The sequence below is a fragment of the Podarcis muralis genome, chromosome 17, assembly GCF_964188315.1.
Source record: "Podarcis muralis chromosome 17, rPodMur119.hap1.1, whole genome shotgun sequence".
Lineage (NCBI taxonomy): Eukaryota > Metazoa > Chordata > Lepidosauria > Squamata > Lacertidae > Podarcis > Podarcis muralis.
Genome location: NC_135671.1, coordinates 36,114,521 through 36,141,430, shown reverse-complemented (window position 1 = coordinate 36,141,430; position 26,910 = coordinate 36,114,521). Strand labels below are relative to the sequence as shown.

The 26,910-nt window shown below is 46.0% G+C and overlaps 1 protein-coding gene across 1 annotated transcript; it reads left to right on the top strand.

The window, feature by feature from the left end:
- The first annotated feature begins 1,690 nt into the window (after positions 1–1,690).
- WAS (WASP actin nucleation promoting factor) lies at positions 1,691–23,096 on the top strand. The gene is made up of 12 exons (XM_028713039.2): positions 1,691–2,342; positions 4,396–4,536; positions 5,357–5,443; positions 6,394–6,490; positions 7,770–7,805; positions 9,510–9,560; positions 13,637–13,814; positions 14,266–14,308; positions 17,114–17,267; positions 18,545–18,930; positions 20,634–20,739; positions 21,476–23,096. Exons 1-12 carry the CDS (start codon positions 1,977–1,979, stop codon positions 21,526–21,528), a joined length of 1,698 nt encoding a protein of 565 aa, XP_028568872.2. The 5' UTR covers positions 1,691–1,976; the 3' UTR covers positions 21,529–23,096.
- Positions 23,097–26,910: the final 3,814 nt, after the last annotated feature.

Here is a 26,910-nt window from a genome sequence, read left to right as displayed (position 1 = left end):
CTAAGGGGATGGCCATCCCAAGAGGACATCATGGTACAGGTGCAAACATGCAGGTGGGCACATAAGTAGCTCAAACTATTGAGGGCTTCAGAGGTTAAGACCAGCCATGTAAATAGAACGGTGTAGAGGTGGAGCATCTCAGGTGCTCAGGGGTCAAAAGTGCCCCTTGAGACTCTTCCCAGGCCACATCCTTGATAAGCCCGGGTTCATATGATCCTTGAGTGTTTCTCCCTGGCTGCAGATGTGGTGTTGAACTCTAGATCATGCTTCTCAGTTGCCGGGATGAAGATCAGGTGTGAGTGCCTCTGTTTCCACTCCTAAAGGTTTGTCCGAATGGGTGGGTGGGAGTGCTATAAATGAACACAGTCTGGGTCACAGCCTTCATCTTTACCAATTATTATTATTATTATTAATACCCCACCCATCTGGCTGAGTTTCCCCAGCCACTCTGGACGGCTCCCAATCGAGTGTTAAAAACAATACAGCATTAAATATTAAAAACTTCCCTAAACGACTGCCTTCAGATGTCTTAAAAATAGGATAGCTGCTTATTTCCTTGACATCTGATGGGAGGGCGTTCCACAGGGCGGGCACCCTGTAACCTCACTTCTCGCGATGAGGGAACCGCCAGAAGGCCCTCGGCACTAGATCTCAGTGTCTGGGCTGAATGATGGGGGTGGAGATGCTCCTTCAGGTATACTGGGCCGAGACCATTTAGGGCTTTGAAGGTCAGCACCAACACTTTGAATTGTGCTCGGAAATGTACTGGGAGGCAATGCAGATCTCTAAGGACCAGTGTTATATGGTCCCGGTGGCCACTCCCAGTCACCAGTCTAGCTGCCACATTCTGGATTAATTGCAGTTTTCGGGTCACCTTCAAAGTCCTACGTAGAGCACATGGCAGTAGTCCAAGCGGGAGATAACTAGAGCATGCACCACTCTGGCAAGACAGTCTGTGGGCAGGTAGGGTCTCAGCCTGCGTACCAGACGGAGCTGGTAGCTGCCCTGGACACAGAATTGACCTGTGCCTCCATGGACAGCTGGAAGTCCAAAATGACTCCCAGGCTGCGTGCCTGGTCCTTCCGGGGCACAGTTACCCCATTTAGGACCAGAGAGTCCCCCACACCCACCCGTCCCCTGTCCCCCCAAAACAGTACTTCTGTCTTGTCAGGATTCAATCTCAATCTGTTAGTCGCCATCCATCCTCCAACCACCTCCAGGCACTCACACAGGACCTTCACCGCCTTCACTGGTTCTGATTTAAAGGAGAGGTAGAACTGGGTATCATCCGTAGATTGATGAACACCCAACCGAAACCCCCTGATCTCTCCCAGCAGCTTCATATAGATATTAAAAAGCATGGGGTAGAGGACGGAACCCTGAGGCACCCCACAAGTGAGAGCCCAGGGGTCTGAACACTAATCCCCCAACACCACTTTCTGGACACGGCCCAGGAGGAAGGAGCGGAACCACTGTATAACAGTGCCCCCAGCTCCCAGCCCCTCTAGACGGTCCAGAAGGATGTTATGGTCGATGGTGTCAAAGGCTGCTGAGAGATCAAGCACTACTAGGAAACAGCTCTCACCTTTGTCCCTAGCCCGCTGGAGATCATCAACCAGTTTCAGTCTGGCCTGAATCCTGATTGGAAGGGATCCAAATAGTCCGCATCCTCCAGGTGTGCTTGGAGTTGTTCAGCAACCACCCGCTCAATCACCTTGCCCAAGAATGGAAGATTTGAGACTGGGCTTGGCTTCATTATTTGTTCCTCAATCTTGCTGGGTAGCTTTGAGGAGCCCTCTCAAGAGGTTCAGGGAGACCCAGGCCACCTGCAGCTCTTGAGGGCCCTAGCCATAATGATAATAAAAAAGGGAACAGGAAAACAAGGCACCGAAAAAGAGAGAGAAGGAAATCATTTGATTTTTTAAATTTATCATTGAGTAAATGCTTCTCTAGTTTTTTGCTGGGCCAATGCACTAATGCGCAGCTCTTGGGTGAAATTGTTTTGTCACATTTTGCTCCGATGCACGTATCTGTGCTTCCGGGGCCCTTCTCTGACTGGCCCTGCGGCTGGGCCTTGTCAGCCAGATGGGGAACCCAGCTCAGTGTGTGTGCATGTGTGTGACCCGGTGGTTTCTGAGCTTCCTGTTGAAAAGCCCTCGCAACGCGGAAGTTCGCTTTGGCTGAGATCGGAGCACACAGAGCCCCTGAGGCATCTTGACGGTGCCAGAATGAGCCGGAGGTCCAAGCCAGCAGCCCGGACGCAGCAGGAGAACGTGTCCTCCTCCCTCCTTGAGGACCACGAGAACCAGCAGGTCTTTGAACTGCTGGGCAGAAAGTGCACGGTAATTCTGTTATCATTTCACAGGGGCGGAAGGGCCTTGGAAGCAGAAGCCAGAACTTCCCGAGAGTCGAGGGGAGGGAGGAGGCTGCCACAAGGACGGCAGGTGGTTGTGGGCTGGGATTTAATGGCCACATTTGGGGGGTGGGATTCAAGTGGTACAATGCAGAGGACCCCTGAGTTTGGTTCGGAGCAGGCGGCCTGGGGCCAGTCCCTCTCAGCTTGACTTCCCTTTCTGCGTTGGCTTGGGGATAAATGAGAAAATGCTAGAAAATTATGACAAACAGTAAGAGGGCAGTCAGGAAGTGGTGGGGGAGTTAGGGGAGGGGTAGTACCTCGGGGGAGGGGGGAGACCCCATCATCCCAAGAATGCCCACTTCAGAGTTTCAGTCTCTGGAACCGGCTCTGTTACAGGTGCCACATAATAATCATTCCATATTTGTAAGAAATCAATATTTTAGTGCGGCAGCACCCACACTTCGGAACTCCCTGCCTCTTGATGCAGACTTAAATTGGTAACTGACTAGCATTGTTTTGGAAATAAAAAGATGCCCAGGTCGGGGTGGTTTGAAACCAGCAGATGGCAATGCTCTAGGCTTGGGATGCTCACCGAAAACCTGATTTCTCACGGCATCTTGAATCTCTTTCACCTTCCGTGTAGAAGAGACTAGAGGTATTGCTATGAAGCAATCGCTTGATTTGTAAAGTGAGAATGCTGCAGGTCGTAGTTTGTAGGCTGCCTTGTCTGCAGGAAATGGGGGAAGAAAACCACTTCCTCAAGAGGCCCAGTGTGGTGGTTTGGGCAGTGATGACATCCGGAAAGCCCCATCGTGCAGCCATATCCACCTTCAGAATAGACCCTTTCACCTGGTTCAAAAATTCTGGACCAAAATGTGAAGGGGAATATCCTTATCCACAAACAGATATGTGGCCTGTTATGTACTGAGTTGAATAGGATCCAAAAGGCAGCAGTCTGATTGGTCCTAGAAAAATAGGATTCAGAATGCAGCACTCTGATTGGTCCACAGGAGCCACCCAATCCAGCTCCAGGTGAAAGTAAATCCGCGACCTGATTGGCTTACAGGAGAATCCCGGAATTAGCCAATCACGTGAAGCCCATTGTGTAAATAATGTATATAAAGCAGAAACTCTGGGGGAACTTCCATTCCTCCTCACCATTATGGGCTGAATAAAGAGCATGAAATCCACTCTCGACTGCGAGTATATTTCATGGCCTGTAGTGACAAGATAAAATATCACTTAATTTGAGATGTGCATCATACAACACGCTCCTGCTAGCCATTCCAAGCCGGGGGGGGGGGGGGAGGCATAATTTTTGCTCCTCCTTGGGCCTGCACCCTTGGCAGGGAACAACCTTCAAGGTATGTCCCTGGATGAGGCCAAGGGGAAGTAGAGTCCCAAGGAAAGTTTCACAGGCATGGGCGTGGGCAGGTGGGGGCTGCTGCCTCCCCCTGAATCCTAAAAAAACCTTTGAAAAGCATTAAAAATACTCAATTAACTGAGGTTCTGCCCCTCCCCCGCAAGACTGCCCCCTGTAAAATCCTCTTTTTTTGGGGGGGGGATTTCTACTCATGATCTAACCAAAAAAAGCTCAACAATGTTTGCCCCCCCCCAAAAAAAAATCCTGGTTCTGCCTCTGTTCACAGGCCCCCATTTCATGGCTCCTCCGTGGTTTGAATCCAGATGAGACCTGCCCTTATATTGAAACGGGGGTCCTGGCCTCCTTGATTCCAAAATATAATACTTCCACAAAACACGACTTGTGGATCCTGGGAGAAGTTAATTTTAATAAGTTACCGGAATGACAGTTTGTTGTCTCCTTCTCCCGCTCCTTCTCAAAGCCCTGTAACTGCACCGCTCACAGTGCCCTAAATCTGCTCCTGGTTTTACCCCCTGGTCTATGGTTCTCCATCTTTGGGTTAGGGATTTGGTGTGGTTTGTAGGAAATTGCAGGAGGCGTGAGACTCTGACAGTGGCTGGGCATGGCATCCTTGGCTCAGGTAGATCATTAACATGCGTTTGCTCTTTCCCGCTAGACCATGGTCACAACTGTGGCCCAACTCCTCTTGGCCTTGCCTCAAGGCAGCAGAAGCTGGTCCAAGCAAGGCTGCGGGGTCCTGTGCTTCGTGAAGGATAACCCCAGACGTTCCTATTTCATGCGCTTCTATGATTTGAAGGTACCAATTCCCTGGCTCCCTTGTGACCTTGCCCTTCATCCTGTCACTCTTCCAGGTGTGAGCACCTGGAGCTCATTCCTGAGAATAAAATGATGTCAAGTCCACAGCAAAGGCTAGTGAGGAGAGAAGGTTTAGCCACAAGCCCAGATCTGAATGGCACAGGCACAGGAATGAAAGAAGACCAGGGGACACATTTGATTCAGTTTGCATTTAAAGGCCAACCTACTGTACCTAAGGGACACTGTGGCACTGTGGGTTAAACCACAGAGCCTAGGACTTGCCGATCAGAAAGTCGGTGGTTCGAATCCCCGCGACGGGGCGAGCTCCCGTTGCTCGGTCCCTGATCCTCCCAACCTAGAAGTTCTAAAGCACGTCAAAGTGCAAGTAGATAAATAGGTACCACTCCAGCGGGAAGGTAAACGGCGTTTCTGTGCACTGCTCTGATTCGCCAGAAGCGCTTCATCATGCTGGCCACATGACCCGGAAGCTGTACGCCGGCTCCCTCAGCCAGTAAAGCGAGATGAGCGCCACAACCCCAGAGTTGGTCATGACTGGACCTAATGATTAGGGGTCCCTTTGCTTTACTGTACCTAATTCACACCTTCTGGAACAAATCGCCAAACACACTATTGCTAGCCTTCCAAATTCACACTTATTCGAATTTGTCAATGCAGTTCTCCAGCCTGGTAATGTATAAAAAAATGCACATACTGGGGTCAAGGAGGCATAAAAATGCATATATTGGTGGAAATAATGTACAGAAATGCATCATATTAAGGGGAATTGCTTCCTCTATCCCTTCTCTGCTCCTTTGTTTCAGGATAGGAAGATGACCTGGGAGCAGGAATTGTGCAGCCAGCTGGTCTACTTGGCTCCCACCTCTTATTTCCACACCTTTTCAGGAGATGTGAGTATTGACTCATAGAATCATAGAATTGTAGAGTTGGAAGGGACCCTGAGGGTCATCTAGTCCAACCCCCTGCAAGGCAGGAATCTCAAGTAGATCATATATGACAGATGGCCATCCAATCTCTGTTTAAAAGTCTCCAAGGAAGGAGAGACGACCATCTTCTCGTGTGAGTCTGTTCCACCTCCAACAGCTCTTCCTGTCAGAAAGTTCTTCCCGATGTTTAGTCAAAATCTCCTTTCTTGTAATTTGAAGCCATTGGCTCAGGTCCTAATCTCTGGAGCAGGAGAAAGCAAGCCTCTTCCATGTGAGAGCTCTTTAGATTGTTGAAAATGTGGGTATGTGAATATGTGCATATGGCAGTGCTTTTTTTCTTTAAAAAATGTTTAGGGGTACTCTCCTTTTGACTCAAGAAAATCACCATTTTAGAGTTCAAATCGGGGAAAATAAATACAGTAAATGGTCAAAAGTACAAAGATTCACAAAATGATTTGGGTTATGCTTACCCCCAGTAAAAAAGCACTGTGTGTAGGATTCCTAAAATGTCCTGTGACTCTGCTGGAGGGAAAGGCCAAAGGCTGCAGAGAAGAAGCACAAGCACATCAGAAAAAATAAAGCAAGCGTTTTTATTCGCACATTCCACTGTGTTGTATGCAAGAAAAGTTAGCATGTGGAGATGAAAGCATTTTCTGCTTTGTTGCTTTTCATTAAAGTAACAATATAATTTCAAATGTACATCTATTGTTGTTGTTTTTTAACTAAGCCTTCAAAATATAAAAGTTATTCAATTATATTTTAATAGATAAATAAATGTAAGCTTGGGGAAACTCCAGCTCCCTTTTTCGGATGTGCATTGAGCTGTGTGACAGTTTTGTTAAAGGAGCTGGAGTCATATAGGGTTATTCCCATGGTCCCATACCCCAGAGGTTTTGACTTGGGATTGCTTTCAGGAGTGCAGCGTGGGGCTCAACTTCGCCGATGAGAATGAGGCATACAATTTTCAACAAATGGTGGAAGAGAAGATTCAGAAGAGGAACCAGAGAATGGGTAGGTGTCATGCCTCTTTCAAAACGGCAGGAAATATGTCTGCAGGGTTTGCAACTCAGGGACAAATCATACACTACAAACAAATGGAGAAAAAGTGGCTGCTTTTTCTGATGCGAAGCAGTTTGGGGAGGGGTGCTTCTTTGAGCAAAAAAAAAAAAAAAGTGGTGGCTTAACCCTTTCCCTGCCAGCCATTTCCCCATGCTAAATTGACACCTCATTCCCTATAAAATTACATGTAAAACAACAAAAAAACATTCAGATAAATGTTTCTGAATATGTTACAAAGTTGTGTCAGGGATTTGTTGGCAGGAGCAGCAGGGTCATGGGTGAAGAAGAGAGAATGCAGTGAGAGCAAGTGTGGTGTAGTGGTTAAGAGCAGTAGTCTCGTAATCTGGTGAACCGGGTTCGCTTCCCTGCTCCTCCACATGCAGCTGCTGGGTGACCTTGGGCTAGTCACACTTCTCTGAAGTCTCTCAGCCCCACTCACCTCACAGAGTGTTTGTTGTGGGGGAGGAAGGGAAAGGAGATTGTTAGCCGCTTTGAGACTCCTTTGGGTAGTGATATAGCAGAATATCAAATCCAAACTCTTCTTCAGGCTGGTGTACGACTGAGCTAAACAGGTGGGGGACATGAATAAGAGACATGCTGGCATGCAGCGTTTAGGCGTCTGAACTCTAGTCCAGACATGGAATGCAAACTTGTTGCTCCAACCATGGGGGCTAGGAATAGAAACTCAATTAATTTCTCAATAATTCAACATTTTCACAAAGTACCAAATTTCACCCACGTGGAGCTGAAGAGTGAGCAGCTCTCTCTCTATATATATACAGTGGTACCTCGGTTTACAAACTTAATCTGTTCCGGAAGTCCATTCTTAAACCATTCTTAAACCGAGGCGCGCTTTCCCTAATGAGACCTCCCGCCACCGGTGCCCTTCCACTGTTCGGATTCCGTTCTTAGACTGAGGTAAAGTTCTCAAACCGGGACACTATTTCCGGTTTTGCAGAGTTTGTAAACCAAATCGTTCTTAAACCGGACTGTTTTTAAACCGAGGTACCACTGTGTGTGTGTGTGTGTGTGTGTGTGTGTGTGTGTATACACACACACACACACACACACACACACACACACACACACTGATGAGTGAGTGGTTCCTACAGCACAATGAACCCCTCTGCTGACCCAGACTCCATCTAAGAGGGGCCAGATTCTTCCAGGTACCCCTGAAGCATGGCAGAAGCCCTTGTCTCCTCTTCATAAACCTCTTCCTGTTTTATAGATAGACAGCCGCCACCTCCACCTCCAGTCAATGAAGGTATGTATCTGTCCAGCCCACATATCCCTATACTGTTTTGTGTATGGTCGGAGCAGGGGCAATGGTGCTTTTTCTGTCAAGGACTACATTCCTTTCAGAATAATCTGTTGGTGGGCGCATGCCAGTTGTGGGTGGGTCCAAAACCAGAGCCAGAAGCAGACACCCCCCCTTTCTCATTCTTTATCTCTTTCTACTACACCCTTTTCTCCCTCTCTTTATCATACCTCCTTTTCTCTCTTCCCCCTATTTTTCCCTGCCCTGTAGGTTTGCCAGAGGAGGGGTAGATTGTTCTTACCAGAAGCCTCACTTAACACTTAGGAAGCTTTTAAAATAAGACTGGGCCCCACAAGTTACTCACACCTGAGCTGAGCTATTAAGTGCAGCGGGAAAGCCCTTGATAATCATAATTTGTCAGGAATAATTTGAAACCTGCAGGATCAGAGATTTTTAGAGGACTGGAGTAAATATTTTAATTATTTGAAAAGCAATTGTGATAAACAGATTATGCTAGTAGGACTGCAAGAAGTTCTGTAAGGAGGACTTTGTGAAATATTGCAAGGAAGACTTTGAAAAGAATTATTAGTTAAGGACAATTAAAAGTAATAGAGAAATTAAGAAATGCAGAACAAGTGATAAAGAACGGAAAATCTTCAGAGGTTGTTGACGGAAGTCTAAAATACTGTATAAGATAAGAAGTTATGTTAAATGATTGTTGGAACATATATGTTAAAAAATTATACATAGAGATAGATAGATAGATAGATGATAGATAGATAGATAGATAGATAGATAGATAGATAGATAGATAGATAGATAGATAGATAGATAGATAGAGATAGATAGATGATAGATAGATAGATAGATGATAGATAGATAGATGATAGATGATAGATAGATAGATAGATAGATAGATGATAGATAGATAGATAGATAGATGATAGATGATAGATAGATGATAGATAGATAGATGATAGATAGATAGATGGATAGATAGATAGATAGATGGATAGATAGATAGATAATCATAATTTGTCAGTAAACTGTGCTGGTTGAGGGCTCACCTTAGTTGCCATAGAGGAAGTATTGCTGTAAGTACAACTGAATCCTGAATTATTGCTTTAGAGTTGCGTTGCCATATTTCAAAAAGTGAAAATCCGGACAGAAAAGCTTTTTAAAGTTTTGCATCTAGACATTTGCATTTCCGCCTGGACATTGTTACCAACTGCCGTATTCCAGCTGTAGCATTTTGGACGTATGGCAATCCTCCTTTAGAGCCTGTGGATAGCAGTGCTGTCTTCAAGAAGTTCTCAGCAGCTCCCACAGGGAATTCTCCACAGGGAGCTGTTGATGGTGAGCTATCACTAGGGATGTCAGAGAATTCCATTGGAAACACAAGCGGGAGTGAAAATTGCCAAAATCCACATGCTTGTCTGAGGTGAGGAAAGGAAATCTTCAAATGCTGCCTAAATAATTACAGTATTTTCTGCATTGTTTTGATGTTTCCTTTTCATTGAAATAATCAGGTAATTATATAATTCCATCAGTTTTGTCCATAGCTGATAGCAAGACCAACAATACTGTACAGGTTCTATCACAAGCTGAACTGCAGCAGAATAGAAACAGTGTTGATTGTGACAAACACAGGACGGGATGGAAATTGCTGCCTCTTTACATCCTGATCACTACTCTTTTTGCATCTGTTAGACAGAAGACCAGCTCTCCCCCAGCCGCCATCTTCTGGTATTGACTCAAATGGTAAGCAGTTTGCAGAAACTCTGTTTGCGTGCTATTTCTTCATTTATTTAATGTGTACCCATATCCCCATATGTTGCGGGTGGCGCTGTGAGTTAAACCACAGAGCCTAGGACTTGCCGATCAGAAGGTCGGCGGTTTGAATCCCCGAGACGAGGTGAGCTCCCGTCGCTCGGTCCCTGCTCCTGCCAACCTAGCAGTTCGAAAGCACGTCAAAGTGCAAGCAGATAAATAGATACCACTCTGGCGGGAAGGTAAACGGCATTTCCGTGTGCTGCTCTGGTTCGCCAGAAGTGGCTTAGTCGTGCTGGCCACATGACCCGGAAGCTGTACACCAGCTCCCTCGGCCAGTAAAGCGAGATGAGCGCCGCAACTCCAGAGTCGGTCACAACTGGACCTAATGGTCAGGGGTCCGTTTACCCATATCCACAACTACAAGTTCGCAGGTCAGCTAACAAATGCAGCATGCAAACAGAGAATACAGCAATAAAATCAGAAACTTTCACTACTCTCTGCAACCATCAGATGTCAAGGAAATAAACAACTATCTGACTTTTAGAAGACATCTGAAGGCAGCCCCGTATTGGGAATTTTTTTAACGTCTGATGTTTTACAGTTTTTTATATATGCTGTAAGCTGCCCAGAGTAGCTGGGGAAACCCAGCCGGATGGGTGGGATATAAATAATAAAACTATTATGGGTATTATTATTATTAACCAGTCGTAGGGTTGCAGGTGGCAGTAGTGCATTGGATTTTAAACTAAAAGGTCACCTATCATTGCCAAAGCAGGGCATCCTTACTGGACATCCCTGTCCATGGTGCTGTACCACTTGCTGAAGAGTACATCTCTCCATCACATCCTTGGGCTTATGGGAGCCCACCCACTATACTCTTCTAGGTGACCAAGATAAAATAAGGTAGAATTTTCTTCTTTAGCTGCTTGTTCCAGTACCAGCAGCTCCATATTCTGTCATTATATTGGTCTGGGGAGGAGAGGATGGTCTTGGTCAGTTTTCTTTACATAATAATAATAATAATAATAATAATAATAATAATAATAATTTATTATTTATACCCCGCCCATCTGGCTGGGCCTCCCCAGCCACTCTGGGCGGCTTCCATAGAAACCAAAAATACAGTAAAATATCACACGTTAAAAACTTCCCTGAACAGGGCTGCCTTAAGATGTCTTCTCAATGTCAGGTAGTTGTTTATCGCTTTGACATCTCGTGGGAGGGCGTTCCACAGGGCAGGTGCCAAGAAGGCCCTCTGCCTGGTTCCCTGTAGCTTTGCTTCTCGCAATGAGGGAACCGCCAGAAGGCCCTCAGCGCTGGACCTCAGCGTCCGGGCAGAACGATGGGGGTGAAGACGCTCCTTCAGGTATACTGGACCGAGGCCGTTTAGGGCTTTAAAGGTCAGCACCAACACTTTGAATTGTGCTCGGAAACGTACTGGGAGCCAATGTAGGTCTTTCAAGACCGGTGTTATATGGTCTCTGCGGCCGCTCCCAGTCACCAGTCTAGCTGCCGCATTCTGGATTAGTTGTAGTTTCCGAGTCACCTTCAAAGGTAGCCCCACGTAGAGTGCATTGCAGTAGTCCAAGCTGGAGATAACCAGAGCATCCACCACTCTGGCGAGATAGTCCGCAGGCAGATAGGGTCTCAGCCTACGTACCAGATGGAGCTGGTAAACAGCTGCCCTGGACACAGATTTGACCTGTGCCTCCATGGACAGCTGTGAGTCCAAAATGACTCCCAGGCTGCGCACCTGGTCCTTCAGGGGCACAGTTACCCCATTCAGGACCAGGGAATCCTCCACACCTGTCCGCCTCCTGTCCCCCAAAAACAGTACTTCTGTCTTGTCAGGATTCAACCTCAATCTGTTAGCCGCCATCCATCCTCCAACCGCCTCCAGACACTCACACAGGACCTTCACCGCCTTCACTGGTTCTGATTTAAAAGAGAGGTAGCACAAGCAAAATAGGGGCAGCCCGCCTTATCTATTTGTTTAAAGTATATTTATAATAATAATAATAATTTTATTATTTATACCCTGCCCATCTGGCTGAGTTTCCCCAGCCACTCTGGGCAGCTTACAGCACATAAAAAACTGCAAAACATTAGACATTAAAAATTTCCCGATACAGGGTTGCCTTCAGCATAACCAAGGCAGTTCCAGTCCCATGATGAGGCCTGAATCCCAATTGGAAGAGATACAAAGAGTCTGCATCCTCTAGGTGTGCCTAGAGTTGTTCAGTGACCACCTGCTCAATCACCTTGCCCAAGAATGGAAGATTTGAGACCGGGCGACATTTGGCCATATTGGCCAGGTCCAAAGATGGTTTTTTAAGGAGTGGGTTAATAACCACCTCTTTCAGTGGGTCTGGGAAGGCTCCCCCACAGAGGGAATCATTCACCACCCATGTGGAGCCCATCGCCCAGCCCTTCCCAGCTCACTTTTATGAGCCAGGATGGGAAGGATCAAGGAGACAGGTGGTCAGTTTCACTCATGCAAGCAGCCTGTCCACATCCTCGAAGGTAACAGATTGGAATTGACCCCATGCAACTCGACTAGACAGGACTCTAGCACTCTTCTGCCCCAGCCCTGCTCCCGTGGTGGAGTCTATCTCTTTCCAAATCTGCACTCAGAAAACTGGGTCTTCCAAATAGGATGTCTGGTGCAAGCTAATGACCATAAAAATCACTGCAACCCCCCCTCTCCACCCGCATTGACCTGGGTTGCAGTGCTTAAGAGAAACCTGGTGGGCAAGCAGAGCCAATAACAGGCCCATCTGCTTCATCCAACCGAGTCTTTTCTACACATGCCAGGTTAAGTCCTCCATCCACAATCAAGTGACCTGGCATTGCAGAGCAGAACCTTAAGGTCACGTGGGTCTCCCTTGTTGATTCCAGTATCCTTCTGGTCAAGACCAAACCCGGAGGCAGAGATAGTCTTCAAACAATGACTAAGCCTGCCTCCTCGGTAATGACATGGTCTGGTCCTAGCGTAACTCCTCCTCTTACCTGTGATCACTGAGATCAGGTGTCCCAGTGCCCTTGGAACCTGCCACAGCCATTCTGTTGACTGGGACCCACTCCCAGGTAGTCCTGGGATGTGTTATACAAGCTATACAATAATCCAATAAAACAGTAGAAACTCATAATTAAAAAATGCAGTTATACTAAAATTAAACTAATCCCCAGACCCAACTAAACATTTATCCCACCCCCAACAGAGCAAAAAACAAACAAACCCAACAAGAACCAAAATTTTAAATGCCATAGATTAGAAACTATTTAAAAGCATTTAAAGGTAAAGGTAAAGGTACCCCTGCCCATACAGGCCAGTCTTGACAGACTCTAGGGTTGTGCGCCCATCTCACTCAAGAGGCCGGGGGCCAGTGCTGTCCGGAGACACTTCCGGGTCATGTGGCCAGCGTGACATCGCTGCTCTGGCGAGCCAGAGCCGCACACGGAAACGCCGTTTACCTTCCTGCTAGTAAGCGGTCCGTATTTATCTACTTGCACCCGGGGGTGCTTTCGAACTGCTAGGTTGGCAGGCGCTGGGACCGAACAACGGGAGCGCACCCCGCCGCGGGGATTCGAACCGCCGACCTTTCGATCGGCAAGCCCTAGGCACTGAGGCTTTTACCCACAGCGCCACCCGCGTCCCCATTTAAATGCATTTTCAACAGTTGCCCCAACCCCAGACTTTGTTCCCGTGAGTTTGGGCTCCAGCGCTCACAGCAGGGCAATGTCCCTCCGGCCTCCCAGGAGTCTCTTACGCTGAGCAGGGTGAGCCTGGGGCCTGTCCCCTAGGCCAGGTGGAAAGGGTCTTGCAGGGAGCAGTCTTCAGCACTCACAGCGGGGCAATATTTATCCAGCTCTTTAGCTGAAAAAGTTCCCAGTGACTTGGGTAAAATAAACACACAGATACAGTCAAACAATGCTAGAGAATAAAGAGATGAAACACAGAAAAGAAAACAATGTCTGAGATGGCGGGCAACACAGGGAGTGTTGTAGAGGGAGGTCTGATTGATAGGTGTTTGCTTCCTCACCCCATCTTATGTTCCCCAAAGGACGTGGCATGCAGCCAAACTCTCCTCCAGCATCTCTGCCTCTGGCAACTGTTGACATCCAGAATCCAGACATCACATTTTCCCGCTACCGTGGACTCCCTGTTCCTACTGCAGTGGAGAAAAAGAAGGGGAAGAAAAAGATTTCAAAGGCTGACATTGGCGCTCCAAGTGGGTTCAAGTGAGTGCTTGCAGAAGTTATGCAGACTCTCAAAGACTGGGATCTGGAGAGAGTAGGACACCTTCAATTTTCAAACAACATAACAGAAAGGATTCCTTGACTTCAGTTTCTTTTCCTGAAGTTTTCATATCAGCCTTTCTTTGTTTTGCCCTTGAAACTCTTGTTTCTTTACTTGCATATGGAAATTTTCTATGAAACACAGCTTGAGAACTACTTCCGTAGCATAGTGTGTGTAACCCTAACCCACAGCAGAGGACTGCCATGCTGTGCTTTGCACATGCGCAGGTGCTGCCCCATACGGAAATGTGGTGGAAACATAACTAGGATGCAAGCAAGTCACAGTATGCTGGAAGGAGGAGAGGGGAAGTCGAAGAGGTCTGGAGGCCGTCATGTGGACGCATTGCGATGCAAGGCCTTCACTCATTGAATGTCTTCTGTGATTCCTTTCCAGGCATATCCAGCACATTGGATGGGATCCCAACAGTGGATTTGACGTACGTAGCCATGGTGATTCATCAATATACTTGAAAGAGAGAGAATCTCAGTGGGGGGGAATTATCCTGAGGTCTCACATGCGTATGAGATGAGACATGCGTATGAAATGTAAAGTATTGCACTTGGGCAAAAAAAATGAGAGGCACAAATACAAGATGGGTGACACCTGGCTTGAGAGCAGTACATGTGAAAAGGATCTAGGAGTCTTGGTTAACCACAAACTTGACATGAGCCAACAGTGTGACACGGCAGCTAAAAAAGCCAATGCAATTCTGGGCTGCATCAATAGGAGTATAGCATCTAGATCAAGGGAAGTAATAGTGCGACTGTATTCTGCTCTGGTCAGACCTCACCTGGAGTACTGTGTCCAGTTCTGGGCACCACAGTTCAAGAAGGACACTGACAAACTGGAACGTGTCCAGAGGAGGGCAACCAAAATGGTCAAAGGTCTGGAAACGATGCCTTATGAGGAACGGCTAAGGGAGCTGGGCATGTTTAGCCTGGAGAAGAGGAGGTTAAGGGGTGATATGATAGCCATGTTCAAATATATAAAAGGATGTCATATAGAGGAGGGAGAAAGGTTGTTTTCTGCTGCTCCAGAGAAGCGGACACGGAGCAATGGATCCAAACTACAAGAAAGAAGATTCCACCTAAACATTAGGAAGAACTTCCTGACAGTAAGAGCTGTTCGACAGTGGAATTTGCTGCCAAGGAGTGTGGTGGAGTCTCCTTCTTTGGAGGTCTTTAAGCAGAGGCTTGACAACCATATGTCAGGAGTGCTCTGATGGTGTTTCCTGCTTCCCAGGGGGTTGGACTCGATGGCCCTTGTGGTCTATTCCAACTCTATGATTCTATGATTCTATGAGACCTTTGAGTTACTGAAGTCCAGCAAACTCTGTGTTTATACATAGAATCATAGAATTGTAGCATTGGAAGGGACCCTGCAATGCATGACCTGCTTATTTACATCATACCTGACTGAAAACATGAGGCCCTTTCTCTCAAGGTTTGCTTGTATATTCCAATTATAAGGTGTTGTCAGAGCTAGTTGCTGTGCCAAAAAGTTTAGACTGGAGCCAAGAGGAAGCAATGCTGTTATTTAGTTTAGAAAGAGCAGGTGGTCTCCTAGTTACTCTTTTCATTGAACAGCTTTGATTCAGAAGCTTCTATAGGGATATCACCTGGCCTGCTCTCACTTCTCAGCTGGTATGGCTAGTCTTCTGCCTGCATTTGGCTGGAGTTGGGTGATAAGGCACAGCCTAAACAGCTACAGGAAGGATGTGGGACCCTCCAGTTGTTGCTGGACTCTAACTCCCTTCAGCTCTAGCCCGCAGGGCCAGTGGTCAGAAGTACAGTGGTACCTTGAGTTACTAACGCCTCAGATTACAAACGCTTCAGGTTACAAACTCCGATAATCTGGAAGAGTTACCTCGAGTTGAGAACTTTGCCCCAGTCTGAGAACGCCTCTAGTTAAGAACAGTTTCAGGTTAAGAACGCACCTCCACAACAAATTAAGTTTGTAACTAGAGGTACCACTGTAATGCTTAAAGATAGTTGAAGTTTTAAGATTGATTTGACTATGAAGAAGGTTTAAGGTGATGGTAGGTTAGGCAGGAAGGGCCGCAGGTGGCGCTGTGGGTAAAAGCCTCAGCACCTAGGGCTTGCCGATCGAAAGGTCGGCGGTTCGAATCCCCGCGGCGGGGTGCGCTCCCGTTGTTCGGTCCCAGCGCCTGCCAACCTAGCAGTTCGAAAGCACCCCTAAGTGCAAGTAGATAAATAGGGACCGCTTACTAGCGGGAAGGTAAACGGTGTTTCCGTGTGCGGCTCTGGCTCGCCAGAGCAGCGATGTCACGCTGGCCACGTGACCCGGAAGTGTCTCCAGACAGCGCTGGCCCCCGGCCTTTTGAGTGAGATGGGCGCACAACCCTAGAGTCTGTCAAGACTGGCCCGTACGGGCAGGGGTACCTTTACCTTTAGGTTAGGCAGGTAGGTAAGGTGATGGTAGGTTAGGCATGGAGGGATGTGGGTGGCGCTGTGGGTAAAACCTCAGTGCCTAGGACTTGCGGATCGTAAGGTCGGCGGTTCAAATCCCTGCGGCGGGGTGAGCTCCCGTCGTTCGGTCCCAGCTCCGGCCCACCTAGCAGTTCGAAAGCACCTCTAAGTGCAAGTAGATAAATAGGTACCGCTTTATAGCAGGAAGGTAAACAGCGTTTCCGTGTGCGGCACTGGTGCTGGCTTGCCAGTTGCAGCTTCGTCACGCTGGCCACGTGACCCGGAAGTGTCTTTGGACGGCGCCGGCTCCCGGCCTCTTGAGCGAGATGAGCACGCAACCCTAGAGTCAGACACGACTGGCCCGTACGGGCAGGGGTACCTTAGGTTAGGCAGAGGTTAGGACTGTATAATTGTTTTAACCGTACCAGCTACCTCATTTTATGCTGGAAGCCAGGTCCTATCAGTTGTAACCCGATGACCTTCGTGACTTGAGCACTGGCTGAAGTAGATGGGCACTGAACAGACATGGCAACACATTCTCTCTCTCTCTCTCTCTCTCTCTCTCTCTCTCTCTCTCTCTCTCTCTTTCTCTTTCTCTCTCTCTCTCTTTCTCTCTCTCTCTCTCTCTCTCTCTCTCTCTCTTTCTCTCTCTCTTTCTCTCTTTCTCTCTTTCTCTCTCTCTTTCTCTCTTTCTCTCTCTCTCTCTCTCTCTTTCTCTCTCTCTCTCTCTCTCTCTCTCTCTCTTTCTCTCTCTCTCTCTTTCTCTCTTTCTCTCTCTCTCACACACACATTTGTCTATGTTTTTATTTCAGGTGAATAATTTAGATCCCGATTTGAAGACATTCTTCTCCCAGGCGGGAATCAGTGAGGCTCAACTGACCGATGTGGAGACTTCAAAGATTATCTATGACTTCATTGAAGGCCAAGGGGGGCTGGAGGCTGTGAAGGAAGAGCTGAGACGACAGGGTGAGCTGCTGGAATGGGAGGGTCTGCGACCTCAGGTATCATTGGCCGCCTCTCTGAGACTGGACCAGTGAATGGCTCCAGATCCTGGTCTCTAACTAATACTACACCGACTATTAGAAGGCCTATCCATACTCAACGTTTTGTTTGAGCTTGGATGTACTGATCTGAGTAATAACTTCTGGAGCGGTAGCCATGTTAGTCTGTTGCAGTAAGAACAACAAAGATCCTTGTGTCGCCTCAAACGGTTACCGATTTATGACAGCTTAAATGTTTGTGGATTAGTAGCGGGTGGAGCTGTGGGTTAAGCAACAGAGCCTAGGGCTTGCCGATCAGAAGGTCGGCGGTTCGAATCCCCGCGATGGGGTGAGCTCCCATTGCTCGGTCCCAGCTCCTGCCAACCTAGCAGTTTGAAAGCACGTCAAAGGGCAAGTAGATAAATAGATACCACTCCAGTGGAAAGGTAAACGGCGTTTCCATGCGCTGCTCTGGTTCGCCAGAAGCGGCTTAGTCATGCTGGCCACATGACCTGGAAGCTGTACGCCGGGTCCCTTGGCCAGTAAAGCGAGATGAGCGCCGCAACCCCAGAGTCGGCCACGACTGGACCTAATGGTCAGGGGTCCCTTTACCTTTACCTTTTAGAGTCCACTTATGAGATGCATGGATTGTAGTCCACAATTGGCATTGGCATGCAGGGGTGTGTCTATGCGTATACATTTATATTTCACCATTGAGTGGTGGAAATTTGGACTGTGTGTTCATCGGTATGCTGATGACCTTCACATCTATCTCTCCTTTTCATCTTCAGCAGGTGGGGTGGTGCATGTTCTGAATCAGAGCCTGGGTGCAATTATGGACTGAATGAAGGCCAATAAAGGGAAACTCAATTGTTAGTGGATGGCTCTTCTGACTGGATGACTGTGTGTTTTTGATGGGGCTGCAGTCTCTCTGAAGGAAGAAGTCTGTAGTTTTGTGATTCTCCTGGATCTTTTTCTGCCATGTGAGGCACAGGGGGCCACAGTTGCATGGAGCGCTTTCTACCAGTATACTATTTGCCAGGGGTAACCTAGCTTCCGTAAGCTATGCTCTAGATGCTCTGGTAACCTCCCAGCAACTGGTATTCAGAGAGAGACAATTATCTTTATTGTTCTTACTGATCTAAACGTGATCTGCACAATAAGTCATCTATCAAAATATTTTTGCTAGTTCTAAAATACATGGATAGTTCTCTACTAAAGCTGCCCACTGAGATTTTAGTGTTGATATTTGTCTCATTTCAGGTCCAAGTCACCCTCCACCCCCACCCCCAAATCGTTCTGGCCCTGGACATAGCCGAAGTGGTCCTCTACCACCCATCCCGCCTGTATCAAACAGGGGAGCTGTCCCTTCGCCTCCACAGCCCTCTCGAGGACAGCCCAGCCCTCAGTGGGGTCCTCCTCCACCTGTCTCTCGGCCGGGAGCAGCTCGTCCCCCACCACCCCCAGCTGGGTCAGCCCCACCGCCTCCCCCACCCCCGCCACCCCCGCCACCCCCTCCTGCATTCCCAAGTTCTTCCCCATGTCCCCCTCCCCCTCCCCCCTCTGGAGGGCTTAGCTCACCTGCTGTTGCCTCCACCGGACGTGGTGCATTACTGGATCAGATACGCCAAGGAATACAACTCAATAAGGTAAGACACGGTGGAGAGCATCAGAAGATGGTTCGTGCTTAGTGTGTTATGATTTCTCATACATGATTTCCCTGGTTGGATTGGCTAGAGCAGGAATGTCCAACAGGTAGATTGTGATCCACTGGTAGATCACTGGACGTCTGTGGTAGATCACCAGTAGATTACTGGCTCCCCCCCCCCAAAGAAGCTCAACAATTTTGGCTCTCCTAAAGAAAGCCGCGGCGGGAAGACCCAGTTCTCACGGAGCGGGTTCCTCCGGTCAGAGGAACTCCGCCATTAGCCAATGGCGCTAACCCGGAAGTCCCTCAAGAAAGCTCAACAACTTTGACCTGAACCCCCCAAAACAGGGCTTTCCTTCCTAAAAAAAACCCTCAACATCTTTGCCCTGCACCCCCAAAATGGGGGTAGATCACTGCCAGTTTTTACCTCTGTGAGTAGATCGCAGTCTCTTGAGAGTTGGCCACCCCTGGGCTAGAGAATTACTTAAGAATCAGATGTGGCAGGAGGATAGCAAAGTTATGGCAATGTGTGATAATGGAGGAAAGAAATATGATGTCAGACTCACTGTTCTCATTACATTAAGGCCTAGTTCTCCAGTTCTCTACCACTTCAGACTGCAGGTGGGGAATCACATGATGGAATACTCCCCAATTGGGAGGGGGACGACAACTCCTATATATTAGAGAGGGTTCCAACTTGTTGGTACATATGTACACATGTGGTGGGAATGTCTTTGTGCATCAACATTCTGGGTGGGGTGATGTTTAAGGAAATTAACTCCATCATTGAACAGTGGGCTCAACCTGCCCTGCAGTTATCACTGCAAGGACCATCATAGCTTGCAACTAAGGATTTTCATGGCGTGGGGTTTGACCTGTGGTATTAGAGAGTATAGCAGACTGCTGCTTTAGAAAAATTTAGAAGTTTAGAAAAAAAACTTTAGAAAAGTTTAGGGTTGGTTGCCCCTGGCCAGAAGGGCCCTTTTGAAACAATTAACTTTGCTAGTGTAGTAGAACACGGTTGCTAACTGCCATCATTAAATGTTTCCTTTTGGACATTATATTTTTTTGCTACTTTTTGATATTTTTATGCACCTAAAAGGAAGGAAAAGAGAAATGGACTAATATACGTATTTTTAAGAAGTGCTGCTGTGCTAAATTCTGAGACAATGTGTTTTCATTTTGCTAGGCACCTATTTTTCACTTACTGACAATTTGCCTTAATTGTCTTTATGCTTATGTACACATATATGTAATATTGTGATGGCATTATACTCTCTCTCTCTTTGCTTTTGTTTTTGCTTTGCTTTACCCTTTTAAACATCTCAATAGAAAATTAAAGGCAAATTTTTAAAAAAAATATCCTACTAGCGTGACAGGGAGAAAACTAGGCCAGAACCCTTCTCTCTATTACTTTGAATTTTATGTGGAAGGAAGCGTTATCTCTGGAGGAACATTCAGTGGTATAAGCCCCCCTGTAATTTAAAGTGGTATAGCCCAGACATGGTCGATTGCATTTGTGCAAACTAGTCTTAAATATTTCCCTGTTACCACTGTCCACTGGATTGTGACAGCTTTATCTGTTTTGAGGAGGAGCAGAGTGAACAAAGACAGCTTTGTGTGGTTGAAAGGTTTGTGCGGGCTCTAAGGGCCGTCAACATTCGAAGCCCTAATGACACCACTTGCAATCCTTTTACCTTTCAGACACCTGATGTGCTGGAACCGCCATCGCCTGCACAGAGCTCTGAAGGCCTGGTAGGAGCTCTTATGCATGTGATGCAGAAGAGGAGCAAGGTCATTCATTCCTCAGGTGAATTTTGTTGCATCCGATACATCTCATCCTTTGAACTGCGTGCTTACAGACAAAAACTTATCAAACTGTCTAAAGTTTTGTGCTTGACTGGAAAGGACAAAGCTAAGATTGGAGACAGAGCCAGTGGCATTTTGCAAGGGGTGAAATATTGATTCCTGCACTGGTATTGTATCTAGTGTTAAACAGGTACAGTGGTACCTTTGGTTGCGAACGGGATCCGTTTTGGAGCCTCGTTCGCAACATGAGCAGAACGCAACCCGCGTCTGCACGTGCCATAATTCGCAGCTTCTGCGCATGCGCGTGGCATCATTTTGAGCATCTGCGCATGCAGTGAAACCTGGAAGTAACCCTTTCCGGTACTTCTGGGTCGCCGCGGGACACAACCTGAAAACGCTCAACCTGAAGCAAATGCAACATGAGGTATGACTGTAAATGCAAATGCCACTGTTACTCAGAGGAGAACCATTGAAATCAATAGAGATTACAGTACTAACTTCAGTCCACTCATTTATTATTTTTAAAAATGGGTCTACTCTGAGTAGGATTAGCACTGAATACAACTCCAAGGGAGAAGGGTAGGCTGAAATAACTTGTAAGTATGGAGTGGTGGTTTGGGTGAATGAATGGGATGACCATTCATTCCTGTATGGAAAAAGAGGTGTAGGTGCACTTTAGAAGTGTCATTCGGGAATTCCCCCTCTCAAATTGTTCCTTTGTTCTACTGTACCCACAGATGACGATGAAGACAATGGTGATGATGAAGAGGATGACGAGTGGGATGACTGAGTCCAGAAGGACGCAAAGCCCGATCCTTCTGACAACCTGTTGCTGTCTGAATTGCTGTGGGCATTTAATCAGACTGCTACCTTGTTATGGTCCCCCTCACAATCTGTGCAGAAATCCAGTAGGTGCAAGGGCAGCTCTGCTTTAGCCTCTGCAGTGACAGGTCATTATTTTCCCATTCCTCCTCTCCAGCATCACTTAGGCTAAAGAATAATTGCCATTCTGTGCACCTGCAAGCCTTTGACAGTCTTAGAAAGTTAGGCTGTAATCCTCCCTCTTTCAAACCCTTGGTCTTGACAATACCACTTCTAATCTCCTCTAACTTTCTAAGAGCCATATTATCTTTCATCCAGCCCCTTCATCCTTCTTTCTTTCTCCTCGATGTATAATCTTGTATGTCTTTAAGAAGTGGTTCCCCCTTTGAGGCCAATGTGCAGGTATGAAGATTACAGGAATGTAAGCAAAACCTCTGTCTTATAAAATAACCAGTGCATTGTTAGCACACATAAAAATCCTAGTTGTCTGAATTATTTGCATGCCTTTCGGAGGAATGTTTTCCCTTGCTTTGGTTTTACCTTTGGGTAGGGGTGGATGGGATGCAGTCTCCAAACTTTAAGACAGGTATACTGTACCTACTGTATTTTTTGCTCTATAAGACTTACTTTTCCCCTCCTAAAAAGTAAGGGGAAATGTGTGTGCGTCTTATGGAGCGAATGCAGGCTGCGCAGCTATCACAGAAGCCAGAACAGCAAGAGGGATTGCTGCTTTCACTGCACAGCGATCCCTCTTGCTGTTCTGGCTTCTGAGATTCAGAATATTTTTTTTCTTGTTTTCCTCCTCCAAAAACTAGGTGCGTCTTGTGGTCTGGTGCGTCTTATAGAGCGAAAAATACGGGATTTACTTTCAAATTTGGTTGTTTTGATTGCAGTGTGATAGAGGGGACGCAAATCCAGATTTGACTTCAATGAATTATTCTTTTATTTACGGTATTATAGAGATATATACTGGAAACTAAAGTATTTTCAGTGGCTTGGATCCTAATTTGCTCTTCTCTCCACACAAGGGGGGGGGGGGAGTGATTTCTGCCAAACGGTCGGCAATGCCCCACATCATATCTTACACCATTCCCAGTGGTCCCCCACTGGACGCAGAAGGTTTTGAAAGAAAGGGGAGGTGGGAAAGTCCAGTTCCATGAACTCTGTTCTATTCCGGGGAAGGAAAATTGGCTTGGATCTTAATGTGCCTGTTGGACAGAACAAAACGAAAACAAAAAATGTCTGGAAGACCACAAATAAATAGCTTATGCCACTTACCTTTGAATGGAATTAATATTGTAGTAACTAGAGACTTTTCAAGTGAGTAGCTCTACACAGGAAATCCTAGCTTCACCTTTGGTGTTTTGACATTGTGCAGAAGAAACTGGGCAGCTTGGAGAACAGACACAGGATCCTTTTCTTTGAGGGTGCCTTCCGGAGGCCACGGATTCAAGCACATACCAGAACTTTAAGTGTGCATAATTAAAGTGGATTAAACAGCTCTGTCACCCTAGTCCAACAAATCCACTGGGGGGGGGGGATCAGTCTTTTTGTGGTTCAGAAAGTGATAGTGAAATGCATAGAAACATGTGGGATGAACATATGACTAATGGACAGACATATAAACATTCTGTAAATGAATCCAGATGAATGCTCAATAATGATAGGATATATAATCAAGCTTTATGCAAGCAAATACAGATAAATGTTCAATAAACAGGTTTTCTGAAGAGGCACTGAGCCTCAGACTCCTGTACTTTTCACCTTCTGAAGTCAGACACACTTTTTTTCTATTCCTGATTCATTATTCTCTTATTTAGAGGGTTGCTAGTGAAACATAAAAGTAGTACATTGTGCTGTGGTGGCAACAGGGTGGGGAAATGCTGTCTGGTAGTATATGAACATTATAAATTTGGTGCCAACGTGAGCTTTATTCTTTTAGGGCTAATAGCATCATGAAGAGGAAATTTGGTCAGGATTGTAACTAGGGAAAGAAGGGTTAAATCTCCTTCCACTCCCCGTGCTGCAGTTCCTATTAAAATTGACACCCACCTATGTGCCTATAATATATATATATTTAAAAACTGTAACATATTTTAAAGTGGCACATTGTGATATGTCTAGTTTGGCCCACAGTCTTTCTTGTTTCTTTAGATCGTTTTTTCTTTCTACAGTCTCAACAGCTATGAACAGAGTAAATAAGTAAAGCCAAAGGTTTCCATTAAAGTTTTTTAAATGTAATTTTATTTCATTTCGGAAACTTAGTTACGTACTTCTGTATACCCAGGGGTGGTAACTACTGTTCATTTTCCACTAGACGTTCTCCTCTTCTCCCCTTCAGCCTCCTGTGCATTCACAAAATCAGCTCCAGAGACTTGGAGAGCCGTCTGGAACAGATTTTGGGGGCACATGGAGGGAAGGAAGAGGAAGCCCTGCTGTGCAAGTGGAGTTCTGTTTGTGGATTACTGGATACAACCTAGGATATCCCCCAACTATGTAGAATCCACAACCTTATTTGCAGAGGGAGAGGGGATAATTGTTGAACACCATGTAGCCAAGAATCTTGACATCCTGGATCTTACTACATTACTGAGGGTGCAACAGCAGCACCTTCCTGGATGCAAACAGGACACCATTATTATTATTATTATTATTATTATTATTATTATTATTATTATTATTATTCCCAGTGCTATTTTTCTAGAAAAAGAGGTGCTAGAACTCACCACGAACACCTCTCTTGTTCTCTTATAATGGCAATGGCACCCACCTGAGAGATGCTGGAACTGAGTTCCGGCTAAAAACACACACACTCTAATTATACCACAGCAGGGAAGAGCAGATCTTTTGCAGAAGACGCAACTGTATCTTCTGCAGCAACAAGCCTGTTAAAGAAACCAAATGGTTGCCGGACTCTGAGCTGGGATGGATCTAGACACAGGTTCAAAACGCTGTAAATAAGTCAGGAATTAAATCATAACAACAACAAGAAGCCTATGTAAAAATCCATAAAAATTCCTTTTTGCTCTCTGGCGCCATCTGATGTTGCATGTTTATAACGCATTCAAAACATTACTGTATTGTGACAAATGTACAGTGGGTAGCCCTTGTTTTCACTATCACTGGTTTTTCCTTTGCACTATTTTTGAAGACATAGGTTGTGCATTTCAGATTGTAAAGCATGATTATCTTTTAAAGTTGTTATATCAGAATCTTTTGAAGATGCTTGGCTCAGTCTTATAGAAGGCTAATTTACTACAAGACTTCCATTTTGGTCTATCTGGTTGACAGGTATTCATGGAACTTTGAAGTGTCAGGCATAGCCCTATTGGCTTTAGCCCAAACGTAGCAGAGTTTTCCTGCACAGCGAAGAAGCTAGTTGCGGCAGTAATGACTAGTCAGCTAGACTCAGAAGAACTATTTACAGGATTTATTAAAAGGAGAAAATAAAACCAGCAGAGTTTCTGCATACAAATAAAAGCAAAATAAACCCTCTCTTTCTCTCTCTCTCAAAACCATACACAGCACTCCAACTCCTAACAACACCTCAACTCAAACTGAGCTAGCAATCCCTTGATAACAGAGCAGAGTGCTGGTCGTTAACCAATCAGAGTGAGTAGTTTCTAGGTCAAGCAGACCTGGGCTTTCTGCCAAGAGTAAATTGACACCACCTTGAGTTAATTGTGAGAAGCCAGAATCTGCAAGTTTCCCACGAGAACCAATTAACAGAAACTGAAACTGAAACTGAACACCCCCTCACAGATTCTGCTGAACAATTAACACCAAATACACCTATGTAGAAGATCATTTTTCCAGCAAACCTAAACCCTTGCACATTCGCTTGTTCTTTACCTTTGCCAATGGTTTAGTTAACACATCTGCTACATTTTCTTCACTTGGTACATAAGTACAGGTGATTACATTGTCTTGTACACAGCAACGTACATTTTGGTATTTTACAGAGATATGTTTGGAACGCGATTTGAAACCCTCTGTTTTACTTAATGTTATACAAGCTTGATTATCAATGTAAACTTGTACTGGTTCTCCACAATTTACATTTAAATCTGCTAACAAATGCTTGAAATAAATCACCTCGTTGCACAATTCACTCAATGCGGCGTACTCTGATTCCGTTGATGACACACTTACAACGTCTTGCTTGCGTGACCGCCAGCTGATTAAAGCTCCACCGACCATTATGACTAGTCCTGTGACAGATTTTCTATCCGGCAAATTTCCCCAGTCACTATCACAGTAGCAACTCAACATTTCATCCTCTGAAGAATTTAATTGTAACATATAGCCAATTGTCTGTTTCAGATACCTCAGAACTTGTTTTACCCCTTTCCAGGCATTTAGTGTGGGTTTTGAGACCAATCTACTTAATATGCCTACTGCATAACTAATATCAGGTCTGGACCACTGTGCTAGATACAATAAACTTCCAATTACAGAGTGATATACATCAGGATGTTCAAATTCAGGACCCTCATCTATATGAAGTGTTTTTATGAAACCTGGATCCATAGGCACCACTGCCCCTTTGCAATCCTGCATCCTGTATGTAGTCAGTAGTTGTTTAACTTTGTTCTGCTGACTAATTAGGCAGCTGCCATCTTGGGCCCAGCACACTTCCAACCCTAGATATGTCCTAACCGGGCCTAAGTCTTTCACTTTGAACTTACTGGACAATTGCTTGGCAAATCTTTTAGTTTGTTTATCTGTTTTGCAGGCATACAAAACATCATCTACATAAATCAGACAAAACTCTTGATCACTGCCTGTACCATGTACATAAACACAATTGTCAGCTGTACTCTGCTTGAAACCAAATGACACTAAGGCCTCATGGAAACATTTGTTCCAAGATCTTGCAGCCTGTTTGAGACCATATAGAACTTTGTTTAATTTTAACACTCTCCTGCCACCAGAGGTTTAAGTTTGTACACCCACCTGCAGCCTACAATCTTTGCCCCCTCAGGCGCTGCTACTGGTGTAAAAACCTTGTGCTCATTCAGAGAGGACATCTCTTCCTCCATTGCCTGTTTCCAGCGCTCTGCCTCCTCTTTTGGTAACTTTAACACCTCCTGAAAACTCTTGGGTTCTGCAATTACACTAAACACATTTGCAGTATCTGGGGAAAAACGCACCGGAGGCACTCCTTTGTTTTGTCTTTTAGATCTTCTGGGAGAAAATTTTTCTTCTGACCCACTTTCCTCCTCAGAACTACGACCTCTCTTTTGTTGCTTAGCAACTGGTCTTTGGCTAACTCCACTTTCTTGAGAGCTCTTATCTGAACTTTCCTCCCCCTCAGACTCTGATTCTCTGTGTCTACCTTCAGAGTCAT

What these genes read in the sequence shown, in the direction of transcription:
- WAS (XM_028713039.2), top strand. Translation starts at nt 1,977, where the DNA reads ATGCGCAGCTCTTGGGTGAAATTGTTTTGTCACATTTTGCTCCGATGC. An exon ending in TGCGCTTCTATGATTTGAAG is followed by an intron (nt 4,537 to 5,356) that starts GTACCAATTCCC and finishes CCTTTGTTTCAG; the next exon opens with GATAGGAAGATGACCTGGGA. An exon ending in ATCCCAACAGTGGATTTGAC is followed by an intron (nt 14,309 to 17,113) that starts GTACGTAGCCAT and finishes TTTTTATTTCAG; the next exon opens with GTGAATAATTTAGATCCCGA.